Genomic DNA, 12,589 nt, shown 5'->3' with positions numbered 1-12,589 from the left:
GACACTCCTTTGAGTTCTCTTTGTTCTTCCCATTTCGCCCTGTTTTGAGCACTTTGAGTGATTCATTGTTGTATCAAGAGCCACGTAAGATATTTGTGTGCGCTGGGGTAGTATTTATAGATATCACTAATATATGATATAGGGGGATCAGTTCTGTAGTTGATCTTCTTGCAGGAAATTACTGATTGAAAGGTCGCTGTCAGTCAGTCAGAGCGCAGTGAGCCCGACTGCGATTACTAGTGTAATCCGAGTCCCACGATTCTAAATCTCTTTCCGGGTTGGTCATACGCCTACCAATGTCTATTTTGTAGGTGTGGCTTCTCGTCCGTGGCTATCCAATACATCCCCCCCCCACCTTTTGATGCACTGGTCTCCATTGATGGCAAACTATCGGTGACAGTGGATATGGAAGAAAGTATTCTCGATCATTGGGTGCGCCTTGCCGATTGCGCCGTCATCCAAATATGGGCATTCCCCGACAATCGTCTAAATAAAGTTTATTGTCGCTCGGTTCGCGACGTCTTATACGCCAACTTCTGGCGGCAACCCGGACTCGCTGGGCGTCAGGATTCATGGTGTACTCGAAACATTTGACAAAATTTACGGTCTTATTTTGTCTACACCAGTTGCCTTTCAAACAGGCAGCTATCAGCACAGCTGTCACGGTCGTGGTACGTGGTACCTGTACGGATGACTAGATGAGGGGTTTTATACCATTCACTGACCGGCAGTATAAAATTCATGCACCAAGATGTACCAAACATCTCGTAGTACTAGTCAAGTTCAGCGAAAGCGGGCATCCAAGTGTCACTATGACTGTCAGCCTCGCAGGGGTCAGCCTAAGGATGATCGTGGCATTTAAGGCGTGAAATAGTCTCTTTACCCCGTTCACCATACCTGTTATAGCTTCCAACAATGCGTTTTCCAAGGCTTTCGCATCTCTTCCATCGCCGCGCCAAATCTGATGGTGACCTTAATAAGCTGGCCTCAGTGCCCACAGCAGTCTTGGCCCCAAGACGTGCATCTGCTAACGGATTTGACGAGCTGGTTCTCGCCGCAAATCATCCAGCCGATACTTTCGCCTCGTACATTACTGCAGTCCCCGTCTCTGCGACACAACCTTTCCCCGACCCACCTGCTGCTGTCGCTTTCTCGCATCCCGGTCTAGCATCGACCGAACTCAAAGAACGTATTCGCGAATTGGAGGCTGCCCTCGCCTTTCAGTACAAGGCAAATCGACGCATCCCTGCTCTCGAGACCGCCCTCCAAACCGAGCGTGCGGCGCTGGAAGTTGCGAAACAGACGAACGAAAAACTTGCCGCCGAGGTTGTCGCTCTCCGCACTAACCTGATCCAGACACAGCGTCAGCTTCGCTTGGCTCCAAATGCCGACGACCGTGCATGCGTCTTGGCGGCTGAGAACTCATCCCTTACCGCGGAACGTCTACGTCATCGCAAGTTCATCGAGCTCATGGTCGCTGTGGGTGGACATAAGCCTGTGCTAGATCGGGCATCCTGTGCTCTTTTTGACGGAATCGATCCAGAGGCTGCTCTGGTTTCTGCGATCAAGGATGCTGTAGCGCAACCAGGAAGCGTCTGGGCAACACTGTTGGATCCGGTGCTCGGTCCCCGTACGCCTAACGAATACTCCTCTCAGGTGCGTTGTACCCTGCGCGCAAGACAGGATGCACGGGAATGGCACAAACGGGCAAAGTTTTGGAAAGGAAAGGCACGAGAGAGTTCGGCACATTTGGAAACGGTCACGCCCTCGGTTTCAAATATCTCGTCAGTCGTTGAAGTCCTGTCGGGGGATCGACAGCGCGCTCTGGACATTCTCATAGAGAGACGTCGGGCTAGTGGCGCTTCCGCTGAGGCAATGGAAGAGGACACTACAAACGCTCTGGAGCTGCAGTTTGACGAACATGAGCCAGACTCAGATGAGATGGTTAGCGTTTACAAAGCTGCAACTTCCACTCGTTCCTCTGTTCCTTCTGCTCTAGCCACGCTCGTCTCCTTCTCGTCTCTTTTGATGGACAATGGCGAGGCATCGACAGCCTCAGCTGATATTTTTGGCCCTTTGCGTATCCCCTTGGCTGGACAGCTTCCAATCTCAGATCCTAATCTAGCGCCATATGCCAATTTGGCCCCACTAGCAAGCGAGACGTTCCGTGCAAGCCATTCAATTGTGAATTCTCGCCGCTCGTCAGCGTCCTATTCTCTATCATTCTCTGGGTCGTTCTCCCGTTCATTATCGCACTCTTTAACCTTCTTCGGGTATGCCACCGAGATTGAGAGAGATGGTATCAGTGCTTCTCGATCCGCCTCCAGCCATGCGAGTAACAATTCAAGAAGTTCTGCACGGAGACGTATGGAAGTCTTGGGCATCGCAGAGGGTTCGGACCTTCAAGTAAGTCCAGAGGAGAGCGGGCCTAGTACTGGGTCCTCGCTTTCTGGATCTATAGCATCATCGCTTGCGCGACTAGGGACAAACGAGGAGTCGGGTGCAAAGGCTGGTCCTGCGCCTGCAGCCATACATACGACCTCTCCCACTTCACTCTCAATGTCAAGCTTGCCAGTGCCGAGCTTCATCAGTCGCACCCCACAGAGGTCCCAGGATGGTCTCCCTTCCCTACTGGAGATCAATGGAGAACGCGACTCGGACGAGGAGCTGGTGATCGTCATGCACAGCGATGCTCCTAGTGTTGTCAGGAACAGCCCTAAGGCACTCAAGCCTTCATCTCCGAGTGCAAGTGGAAAGAGCACTGCGACTCCAGAGAAGTCGCGTCTTCCTGTTCTGAAGAAGGCTATTCGAAGACTGTCGATATCACGTCCGGTGTTAATAGACTCGACTAACGCGGCCACGTTCTCGTTCTCGACAGCCGCAGCGAAGATCAAGTCGCCTCGCCACCCCGTCACCCCTTCAAAGCCAGTTGCTCGTATAGACATCAGAGCGCGAGCAGCTCAGCCTCAAAGCAATGGCAAGGAAAATGGCGGCCCAAGACGGATACAAAAGTCTCCAGGATCAGTTTCCCCCATTTGTCCTTCAAAGATTCCAATGGGCCGGCGTATGCAGCCACTGGAATTAATGAACTCAGCACGGCGAGCTGTGCAGTCGAAGACACGCATGAGGACAGGGACAACTTAAGATAGAAAGTCAATTTATTAAAGGCTGTACTACGTTTGCCATGCGCATGCAGTAACTTCTGTATTTCCTGTGGTTTTGTAGCAATGCCAAGTCAGTCTTGTGATGCAGAAAATGCAGTAAGTTGCCATGCTCCATGTCCAGTGCCTTTGATCTCAAGCACAACACCGATACCCTCTGTGTTATACCTATTGTTATCATACACCACAAGGCCGAGAGGAACCCCGCCCTCGCTTATTATTGGTAGTTTGTGTATCCTGGCTTTCCCTGACCCACCATTCTCTCGGACAACAGTCGTTCCACCCTGTGAACATAAAATTATAAGTTTCGTCTCCTGCCATACTTTTGCAGCCATCGACGCGTAGTTCGTGAAACCTATTCCTGGTGTGAACGGCCTTTCGCCCACATGATCATTAAACTCGGCAGCTGTGCCCTCTAGATATGCCACTGTCAGGCTGAGCAGAGGTCTCGATATGCCTGACCCTCCAGTCACTCGGTCCATATCCGACGCTAGCCCTACTTGCATACCAAAAATTAGATCCCAAATCTCGTCGGAATTGTGCCCTCGCTTCTCGAGCGTTGGGATTGCCTCCCGTACGGGAAGCGGATCGGATTGCCACCTCACGACACCAATCGAGCGATGAGGAATCGAAACGCCATCCGAGTCACCGCGCGCAGGCGGGAGCCCTGGCAATGGGACCGAATGCCACCTTGTGATACTGCTGGCAGGACTATCGAATACTGCCTGTGGGCGGGGCACTAAGCTATGAGAGGGTTGGTTCATCTTCATCAAGTGGGCCCACCGAAGCCAGGAATAATCCCCTTTCGCATTGGCTGCCTCCACTAGCTCCTTCAAAACAAGTCCAAACGGCTTGTCATACGCTGGGATAACCGATTGAAGTTGGCAAACACCAAGCACCGAGTATACCATATCGTGCAGCACAGTACATTGACGCCTCCAGACGCTAGCCATGGCTTCTGCCAGAGGCATAGTCTCACGGCTAGCTTCAGCCATTGAAACAGCCGCGTCCCAGAATCTGGACGACTGGCCTAGCACGGAGGTCTTTTGTGTCGCTGCTCGCCGCGCAATTGGACCCGCAATTTTGAGGACGTCTTGAACAGGAATGCTCTCTTCGTTGTTCCCCACCAGGAAAGTCCTCGAGTTGAGGACTGCCTCCTGGAAGGTCCATGCTCGCGTCCACCATCGACTTCCGTAGAGCGTCCGCAACACGTCACTCCCGCCTCTGGATGCGAACATATAGGCACCGTGGGCATCGCCTGCCTGTTCGAGCATGCGATAACCATCCATGTCTAGCATTGCAGCACTATGCTCGACGAAGGTACATGTTTCATCGTCGACCTCAGGGACTATGCACAGGACGCCCAGCGCTCCGCGGTATATGTCCGCCATTTTTGCAAGCTCCATCAACTTCACACGTGTGGACTCTGGAGTATCGTTCTGTGGGATACAAATAGCGTCGATCCAGAGGGGAAGAGAAGTATGTGCCCCCAGCCGTGCGGCGAGCTGCAATGCTTGTGTTGTGACAGACCTGCCGACCCACTGGCAATGAGTGAAAACCGGATCAGGATCCCAAACGTATGAGACGGCAATATATGGGTCGGACGTATTCTCTGTCCTGATAAGTGTTTCTTTGTGGATGCAGTTCAGAGGACGGGCGTATACACCGTTGAATACACGGCTAGAAGTTATGATTGGTCAGCACGACACAGCTGTCTCCGTAGTCTTCTCCTACCTTGGATTGATTATTTTGGGCCAGCTTGCATACGTCGATGCACGACTCGTGACTGTGTCATAATCTCTGGCGTAGATGACGCATCGGTGGCCATATATGCCAGCCTTCGATACCATGTTTCCACATTTATGTGACATAGAATCGCATCCCCAGATCTCCATCTCGGGTTTGAGAACGCGTTGTGGGATTGGACGTATCCTTCAACTAAAAGGGACTGGAAGCCCTACACATTACTTCCAAGCGAAATAGGACACTGGAGGGGCGCTTGTTCGTCCAGAACCTGCACTCCAAAGCTGCACACCTGAAATTGTAAGGCCGTCCCCAAATGTTGTCTGTAAAAATGGCAAGAGTAGCCAGCCTTGTTACGGACAACCTTGGCCGAGAGATCACGATGGCGACTGTACCGCCACGACAGATAAACGCCTCCACAACCAAATCCACCTTGAGAGGAAGAACGTGACCGGTAGTTTTATTGTGCATGGATGCTCGCCGTCAATGCGGGTTTAAATGCCCCCGAAATAGCATAGTCAAGCATAGTGATGTTGTCGATTTTGAAACGGAGGGTTCGAACGCGAAGACAGGGAGGCGAGAAAGCCTGAGGAGAGACGCGAGACGCGCCCGCGTTCGGATGGCGAGTCTTCGCCGGCTGCCGACACTCTTGGCCGTCTACGCTCGCCATCTTATAACGCCTTTCTTTCAATCTGCCATCTCGTCCCCCCTTTCCCCCTTTCCGATCGGCCATGCCTCCTGTACAGGTATCCAAGATTTGTTGCAGTACGTCTTCGATGCCGTCTAGGTGTCGTTCGCTGAGTCTAGGTTCATACAGTTGGCGCCGGATACGTCGGTGAGCGGAAGCGGCCCCGTGAGACGGAAGCGGTCCTGACTACTCACCACCATTCATTCAGGTGGTCCTACCTGCGCCGTAATTGCATTCAAGTGTCCCCATATCTCCGTCACCATCGTCGATCTTAACCAGGCACGCATTGATGCCTGGAACAGCTCAGACTTCAAACTCCCCATTTACGAACCCGGCCTCGTGGATGTCGTCAAACACGCTCGCGGACGCAATCTCTTCTTCTCTACTGATGTCGACAAGGCCATACAAGAAGCAGACCTTATCTTCGTTAGCGTAAACACCCCCACAAAGAAGAGTGGCGTAGGAGCCGGCTTTGCAGCTGATCTTAAGTGCGTCTCGTCGCACGATATGCTCATTCTTGTCTGTGAGGCAATATTGACGCGCATATATTCAGTTATGTCGAGCTTGCCACCCGGCGCATTGCCGCGGTCGCTCATTCTTCCAAGATTGTAGTCGAAAAATCCACCGTTCCTTGCAGGACCGCAGAGTCAATGCGCACCATCCTCGAGGCGAACTCCAGGCCAGGCTGTCGCTTCGACATCTTGTCCAACCCCGAATTTCTTGCAGAGGGTACCGCCATCGAGGATCTACTCGCCCCCGATCGTGTCCTCATTGGTTCTCTTCAAACACCCGACGGTCTGAACGCCTGCGAGTCGCTGGCCAATGTTTATGCTAATTGGGTCCCGTAAGCTCTCATTCAAGGCGCATATACTCCGCTCTCGTCTGATATACGATTGTTACTAGCAAGGAACGTGTCCTGACGGTTGGCCTATGGTCTTCAGAGCTCTCAAAGCTCGCCGCGAATGCCATGCTTGCGCAGCGTATTTCATCTATAAATGCATTGTCCGCAATTTGTGAGGCAACAGGTGCGAACATTGACGAGGTTGCTCACGCTATTGGATTCGATTCGCGCATTGGCCCTAAATTTCTCCGAGCCTCTGTCGGTTTTGGCGGCTCGTGCTTCCAGAAGGATATCCTCAACTTGGTCTACCTCAGTGAAAGTCTTCATCTCCCGCAGGTTGCAGCGTATTGGCGCCAGGTCGTCGAGATGAACGAGTATCAAAAGAGCCGCTTCTCGAAGACGGTCGTGGACACACTCTTCAACACGATCACTGGAAAGGTATGTCTCCTAACTACCAACACACCACTCAACCAGATATTTATACGACGTTTTACGAAGCACATTGCTGTACTTGGCTTCGCGTTCAAGGCCGATACTGGTGACACACGCGAGTCGCCCGCCATTTCTCTCGTGCGCGATTTTCTCTCAGAGCGTGCTTACGTGACCATCTATGATCCACAAGTCGAGGAGGCGCAAATTTGGCTTGATCTTTCAGAAGCCTGCCCGCTAGTGCCCCTCGAAACGAGTGTGTATTTGCCCCTGTGATTACGTCTGGCCTCGAGCTGTTCTTCTGATTCCATCTTTCTTCCAGTCAAGAAGCAGGTTACAATCGCGTCTTCCGCCCTTGACGCATGCAAAAACATGGAAGCAGTTGTCATTGCTACCGAGTGGAAAGAGTTCCGTGAGATTAACTGGGACTCTGTTTACAAGAATATGAATAAGCCCGCTTTCGTCTTCGACGGCCGCATGCTCGTTGACGCTGACGCGCTGCGGGCTATAGGTTTCAAGGTCGGTGTCTTTGCGGCTGGATGGTCTCATGAATGACTAATGTCAACCTCTTTCAGGTCAAAGTCATTGGCCGTGGCGAGCGAGTATAGAAGTCCTCTTCTCTTCCTGAGCAGCTTTATAATTATTAGCACGCCGCCCTGGACCAGATTCTCGATACCAAGTACTCTAGTAGATGATAACTTATGATGCCGAAATCTCATTGTGTTGCACTTCATGTGAAGAATTTTTGTAGAACGAGGTCATTCATTACACAGCTGTTCGTCAGAACAGCCGGAAGGTGTACAATTATGTATCAGAGGCATTGTCGGAAGCAAATGGCAAGATGTGCGAAGCCCAGGCCGCGGCTAAAGAATGTACGGTTGAATCAAAAAATCTACATAAATAGGCAGGTATGAACTGGATCATATCAGTTGGTCGTCACAGCCATTAATGCAAGGACATCCATTGCAACCGTAGAGCATTACCGGTACGTAATATCGCGCGCTCGTATGGAACCGACCTAAGCCAACTCCGGCATGTTGACGAGCTCAACGGCCCTGTCAATAATCTCCTTGAGAGGCCACCTGTCGCCCGAGCCCTGCTTCAAGTCGAGCAAGTCGCCAATCTCGTCACATGCGGTGAGCACCAAGTCTACGTCATCCTTGGTATGCGCCGCGCTCAAGCAGAAACGTACACGCGAGGTGACCAGGGGCGTCGCTGGGTATGCCACAACGACGACAACGATAGGGATCTGGCGCGTGCGCATCAAGCGGCTGAAGACTGCCATCTTGCCGGGGTTGAACAGCAACAGGGGTACAACAGGGGAGTCGTCGCAGCCATAGGTGATGAAGCCAAGCTTGCGGAGACCACGGTTGAGATATCGCGTGTTGAATGCGAGACGCCGAAGGCGCACGTAGCCATCAGAGCCATCGGCCATCGACGGTGCAACGGGCATCCATGAAGGCAGCACAGTCATAGGCGCTGTTCCGGGGAACTTCTCCATCTCAGTAACTGAGGGCTCCCCCTTCGACAATGACAGCACGCTCGATGAAGCCTTCTCAGATGCTGGTGATATACCCATAATGCTGGCCATGCTGGCAATGACTTGGGTAAGCACAGGTGGCGACATTGCCTCCGCATAGCAGCCAGAGTGTCCATGAACGCGGATGCGGTCTATAAGTGCCTTGCTGCCGGTGATGTATCCACCTGCTGCACCAAATGACTTGGTGAAAGTACCCATGAGGATGTCAATGCTACGCGGGTTCAGACCGAAGTAGTCAGCGACCCCACGGCCATGCGGGCCGAGAGCACCGATAGAGTGTGCTTCATCGACGAAGAGGTAGAACTACGAGGTGAATGTGAATAATACGGATGGTGCAAGTCGTATATGAGCTCTACCTTATATTTCTTCTTGAGTTCCATGATGACAGGCAGGTTCGCCAGTGTGCCTTCCATAGAGTACAATCCTTCGACGATAACAAGAATCTTCTTCCACGGTCGGTGAGTCTTGGGCTGGCCTTGGCTGATCACTTCTCGCAGAAGTGACTCAAGCGACGCCATGTCATTGTGCTTGAACATGCGAACATTGGCACCGCTCAGACGTACTCCAAACCGGATAGACGCGTGGTTGAACTCGTCTGAGATGACAAGACAGCCCTTGCTGACCAAAGCGGGAATGATCGTCGAGTTTGTGGCGAAACCCATAGAGCTGATCAAGGAATCTTCCATACCGACGAAACGGGCAACGAGGGCCTCCGCCTGCTGGTGAAGATCTAGCGTCCCTCCTTCGAGGCGCGATCCACACGAGGATACTCCATATCTGTTGATTGACGATTCAACGGCATCAGCACATGGACCCTTGGCCTGTGCAAAGCCAAGGTAATTGTAGGACGAGATGTTGAGCCCCCGCGTCCGAGTGCCAGTAGGGACCATTGTCACATTGTAATCTGGTGAATACCGGTCTAACAGAACAATTGTGCGGCCAGGGACACCAGTCACAGGATGAGAGAAACAGTCGTCAATACGAGTTTTGAGTCGACGGGTATAAAACGAGTCAAAATCAGAGTTGAGAGCTGCGTATCCCTGATAGGGCGGTTAGTGGGCGTCTACACGACACGGAACAGCCAGCACTTACATTTTGGGAGATGAGGTGTTTGTAGTTCTGAGCTCTGAATCGTCTTCCGAAGAAGTCACGAATATGACCGAGACAGATGACCATGAGATAGCTCAGGTAGGTAGTAAGGAGAATGTAGTACGGCGGGTCCTGCTCCGGATAGCTCTTGTATGGAGTGCCAGCGCGATGCTGGGACGTGTACCTGTAGCTTTCGTTGGCGCAGTGGCCAAACTCAGAATGAATGGTCGTAAAGACCTGTTCGGAGGTCGGGGGAGTGCTTGGATACGACAGCACGTCGTTCGTGTCGACGCCGAATTCATCGAGAACAGTTTCGTCCGAAGAGGAAGTAACAGAGGAGGACAGCGACAGTGCGGGAGTGGAATTGGGTGTACTTCCATGGGCTCTAGCACGAGCATCTGCTTCGGAAACAGCAGATAGGTAAGAGGCCGCCGTTGGCATGGGCGACGAGGACTTTTTCTTCTTGCCGAAGATGGACGCATGAGGGGATGGGGACTGCAGAGCCATGGGCGACGGCTTGAAAGGCATCCTCGACGTGGTGGCCGTCGTCGTGAAAGCTAGGGAGGCGTAGGGGCAGAGGACCGGCGTCGAGCCTGTCGTCGACGATGAGCAGGGGGGAAAGCGGAAGTCGGCCGGGTCGCCTTATCAGGCTTTTCCCACAGGCCACCACGCCCTAATATGGACATGTCTGCCTTATTCCGCAATAATAAATATCTCTTCTATGAAACATCGCTCTATAGTCTGTCCGACGCTATCTTGGCCTTTTCAACAGCACAGGACGGACCTCCAGCATCCCCAAATACACAGCGCACCAGCGTCGACAGCGTCGAGCCGTACCACGGGGACACCGGCTCGCTCACACGTATATTCTTTGCGGCGGCAACTATCATCCGAGAATCACGTTTTGTCTCGTGGATTTCCCTTCCCTCTCCTGCCTGTAAATCCTCGAGATGCCTTCTTATCTCCAAATGCTGTGTGTGTGCTCTCTGCGTTAGGCCCCCGTGGATCCCGTATGATATTAGCATCTCTCGAAGGACGCCCATTCATTGCAGCCTTCGCGCCACTGCTCCGCCCACTATCTTCTCTGGCACTGGCTTCGGCGCTATCACGAGCGTTTTCTGTAAAAATGCGCTCGCGCGCAGCCTGATACTGGGCCTCTCGTTCAGCATAAGTCTTCTGTACATCAGACTGCGGTGTCGACGTGACAAATGTGGAGGTCGATGCTGCGGTTGGCCGCTTCAATATGCGAAGGGTTGGCTGGAACGCAGCTAGTGGTGGCGAGACAACGGAATTCGTGCTTGAACCCGTCATCACGAGCTCCGGCATGGGGACCTTCTTGTTTCTATCGTGTTTCGTTGGTTACGGTGCGTCCAGCCCCGATGTCAGGTATGTAATATGTCCAATTGGGTATCGTCAACACGATAGGCATTCGACCAGGATAGAGGGCGCATCGCTTACGCGCTTTCCCATAATCTCTGTTGGTCCTCTTCTTCTTCATCATCGTCGTCGTCGTCGTCGTCCCAATCATCCGGGATTGCGTGAGGAGGGGCGCTATGTTGTGCAGCCGGCTAACAATAAATTTTCGATCCTTTAGCGGCCAAAGCCAGCCACCATAATACTCACTGGAAAAGGCTGGTCCCAAGGATCTGAGGAGGTGCTGGTGCTTGCGATGGACATTGCTCAAAGCGAGATCGGTCTCAGATCTCGCGCCTCTTCAGCACTTCTCACGTGCGTCGGCTCAATAGACCGATATCGCCGTCACGCATGTAAAGCGCAAATTTGGCTCAGGCCGGAGCCTCGTAAGTACACAAGCACCACCTAGTGTTTGATGCGTGTTTATTTTCGATCATTCCATGTCAAGGTGCGTGCATCAACGGCACCACCGATAAAAGCTTTGGTACGCAGCCACGTATAAACTTGAACTATAGTACTGGATGTCCCAGTCACAAATTTTACATACATGACATATCGTGCAGGCCAGTAAATATTTATCCCGAAAATCAATTGTGACGACAGTCTCTTAGCGTACACAATGTGTTTCAACAGCAAAAGTCAGGCTGTGGCAAAGCTAACCGCACCCGTCTTTGCACTCGGAACAAGGAGAGTGATGAGTGAGAAAGGTACACGGTCGGTGTCAATGACCCCTGCTTTCACCGACCAGTTGATATACCATGGCACTGAAAGACTCAACCACGCAAAAACCCAGGCATACCCAAGACCGCGCACGAGGAGCTCTGGCCACTTCATGTCCGTCCTTTTAGCAATATCTATGACAGCATCCTCTAGCGATATCGCCACGGCCTGCGCGGCGAAGAATGGGAACGAGGCCCCAAGTAACGAGGGGCTCACCATGAAATCGCCTGCGCAGTGCATTAGGCCCGATACTGCAAAGCCAACGTACAGCTGCGTGTAGGATGATGCCCAGGAGCCTGGTTGCAAGTTCAGGAGGCGACAGAACATCTTCCCAAAGGAAGACGTGTACTATAGGGCCGAGACAGCTTATCAGCAGCTTCCCGGTCAAACGCGTGTGAACGTACTCGGCGTAGCAACTGATGGTACGTACGTCTGTGGGACGCCGTCCGTCGTAAGCACATTGGGCTGTAGTACGATAAGCAGGACCACTCACCCCCAGAATCGCCGAACGGTGAATGCATCGGACCACTGTCCGTAGACATTAGGCCACTCTCGTGGCAGGGACCACCCGACGGCGACTGATATTGCGGCAAGCAAGCAGTATTGCATAGCGATCATTCCAAAAGAGGACCCAAAGCGTCCGACGATGTTGACGCAGCGCTGGACGTAGCCATGGGTACTGATAGAGAAAAGATCTGCACCTCGCTGAGAGAAGAGGGGGTTCGATCGCTGATACGATTGTGCAAGGTCGACAACGAGATACCATCGGACCGCGCTCAGGAGCTGCTGACGCACGAACTTCCAGCGGGACTCGCTTGGACGAAGGGGGACGTTGGCAACCTAGACCGGAAACCCATTGTGAGCACGGTGGAAGAGGGGAGGCCTAGCGTCGAGTATGCTGAAGGACAGACCTGATAGCTCCACCCAACGCCGCGAGGACTGTGAAAAACACATAACGACCAGAA

The 12,589-nt window shown here is 52.6% G+C and overlaps 7 protein-coding genes across 7 annotated transcripts; 2 read left to right on the top strand and 5 right to left on the bottom strand.

Moving 5' to 3' along the window:
• Positions 1 to 915: 915 nt before the first annotated feature.
• Positions 916 to 3,144, top strand: FIBRA_07613 (uncharacterized protein; the record flags this gene model as incomplete). Its single annotated transcript, XM_012329290.1, has 1 exon — positions 916 to 3,144. One exon carries the CDS (start codon positions 916 to 918, stop codon positions 3,142 to 3,144), a length of 2,229 nt encoding a protein of 742 aa, XP_012184680.1.
• Positions 3,145 to 3,235: 91 nt separating this feature from the next.
• On the bottom strand, positions 3,236 to 5,056 carry FIBRA_07612 (uncharacterized protein; the record flags this gene model as incomplete). The annotated part of the gene is made up of 2 exons (XM_012329289.1): positions 3,236 to 4,841; positions 4,896 to 5,056. 2 exons carry the CDS (start codon positions 5,054 to 5,056, stop codon positions 3,236 to 3,238), a joined length of 1,767 nt encoding a protein of 588 aa, XP_012184679.1.
• Positions 5,057 to 5,635: 579 nt separating this feature from the next.
• FIBRA_07611 (uncharacterized protein) lies at positions 5,636 to 7,470 on the top strand (the record flags this gene model as incomplete). Its single annotated transcript, XM_012329288.1, has 8 exons — positions 5,636 to 5,669; positions 5,722 to 5,739; positions 5,801 to 6,080; positions 6,146 to 6,436; positions 6,496 to 6,871; positions 6,932 to 7,118; positions 7,185 to 7,381; positions 7,438 to 7,470. The coding sequence occupies 8 exons, from the start codon at positions 5,636 to 5,638 to the stop codon at positions 7,468 to 7,470; spliced, it is 1,416 nt and encodes a 471-aa protein (XP_012184678.1).
• Positions 7,471 to 7,880: 410 nt separating this feature from the next.
• FIBRA_07610 (uncharacterized protein) lies at positions 7,881 to 9,998 on the bottom strand (the record flags this gene model as incomplete). Its single annotated transcript, XM_012329287.1, has 3 exons — positions 7,881 to 8,705; positions 8,759 to 9,442; positions 9,495 to 9,998. The coding sequence occupies 3 exons, from the start codon at positions 9,996 to 9,998 to the stop codon at positions 7,881 to 7,883; spliced, it is 2,013 nt and encodes a 670-aa protein (XP_012184677.1).
• A 390-nt stretch (positions 9,999 to 10,388) lies between these two features.
• Positions 10,389 to 10,817, bottom strand: FIBRA_07609 (uncharacterized protein; the record flags this gene model as incomplete). The annotated part of the gene is made up of 1 exon (XM_012329286.1): positions 10,389 to 10,817. The coding sequence occupies one exon, from the start codon at positions 10,815 to 10,817 to the stop codon at positions 10,389 to 10,391; it is 429 nt and encodes a 142-aa protein (XP_012184676.1).
• Positions 10,818 to 10,945: 128 nt separating this feature from the next.
• FIBRA_07608 (uncharacterized protein) lies at positions 10,946 to 11,168 on the bottom strand (the record flags this gene model as incomplete). The annotated part of the gene is made up of 2 exons (XM_012329285.1): positions 10,946 to 11,059; positions 11,115 to 11,168. The coding sequence occupies 2 exons, from the start codon at positions 11,166 to 11,168 to the stop codon at positions 10,946 to 10,948; spliced, it is 168 nt and encodes a 55-aa protein (XP_012184675.1).
• Positions 11,169 to 11,543: 375 nt separating this feature from the next.
• On the bottom strand, positions 11,544 to 12,233 carry FIBRA_07607 (uncharacterized protein; the record flags this gene model as incomplete). Its single annotated transcript, XM_012329284.1, has 3 exons — positions 11,544 to 11,972; positions 12,029 to 12,056; positions 12,118 to 12,233. The coding sequence occupies 3 exons, from the start codon at positions 12,231 to 12,233 to the stop codon at positions 11,544 to 11,546; spliced, it is 573 nt and encodes a 190-aa protein (XP_012184674.1).
• Positions 12,234 to 12,589: the final 356 nt, after the last annotated feature.

Source organism: Fibroporia radiculosa (assembly GCF_000313525.1).
Source record: "Fibroporia radiculosa TFFH 294 genomic supercontigs, scaffold14850, whole genome shotgun sequence".
NCBI classification, from domain to species: Eukaryota; Fungi; Basidiomycota; class Agaricomycetes; order Polyporales; family Fibroporiaceae; genus Fibroporia; species Fibroporia radiculosa.
This window is presented reverse-complemented; position numbering and strand designations above follow the sequence as displayed.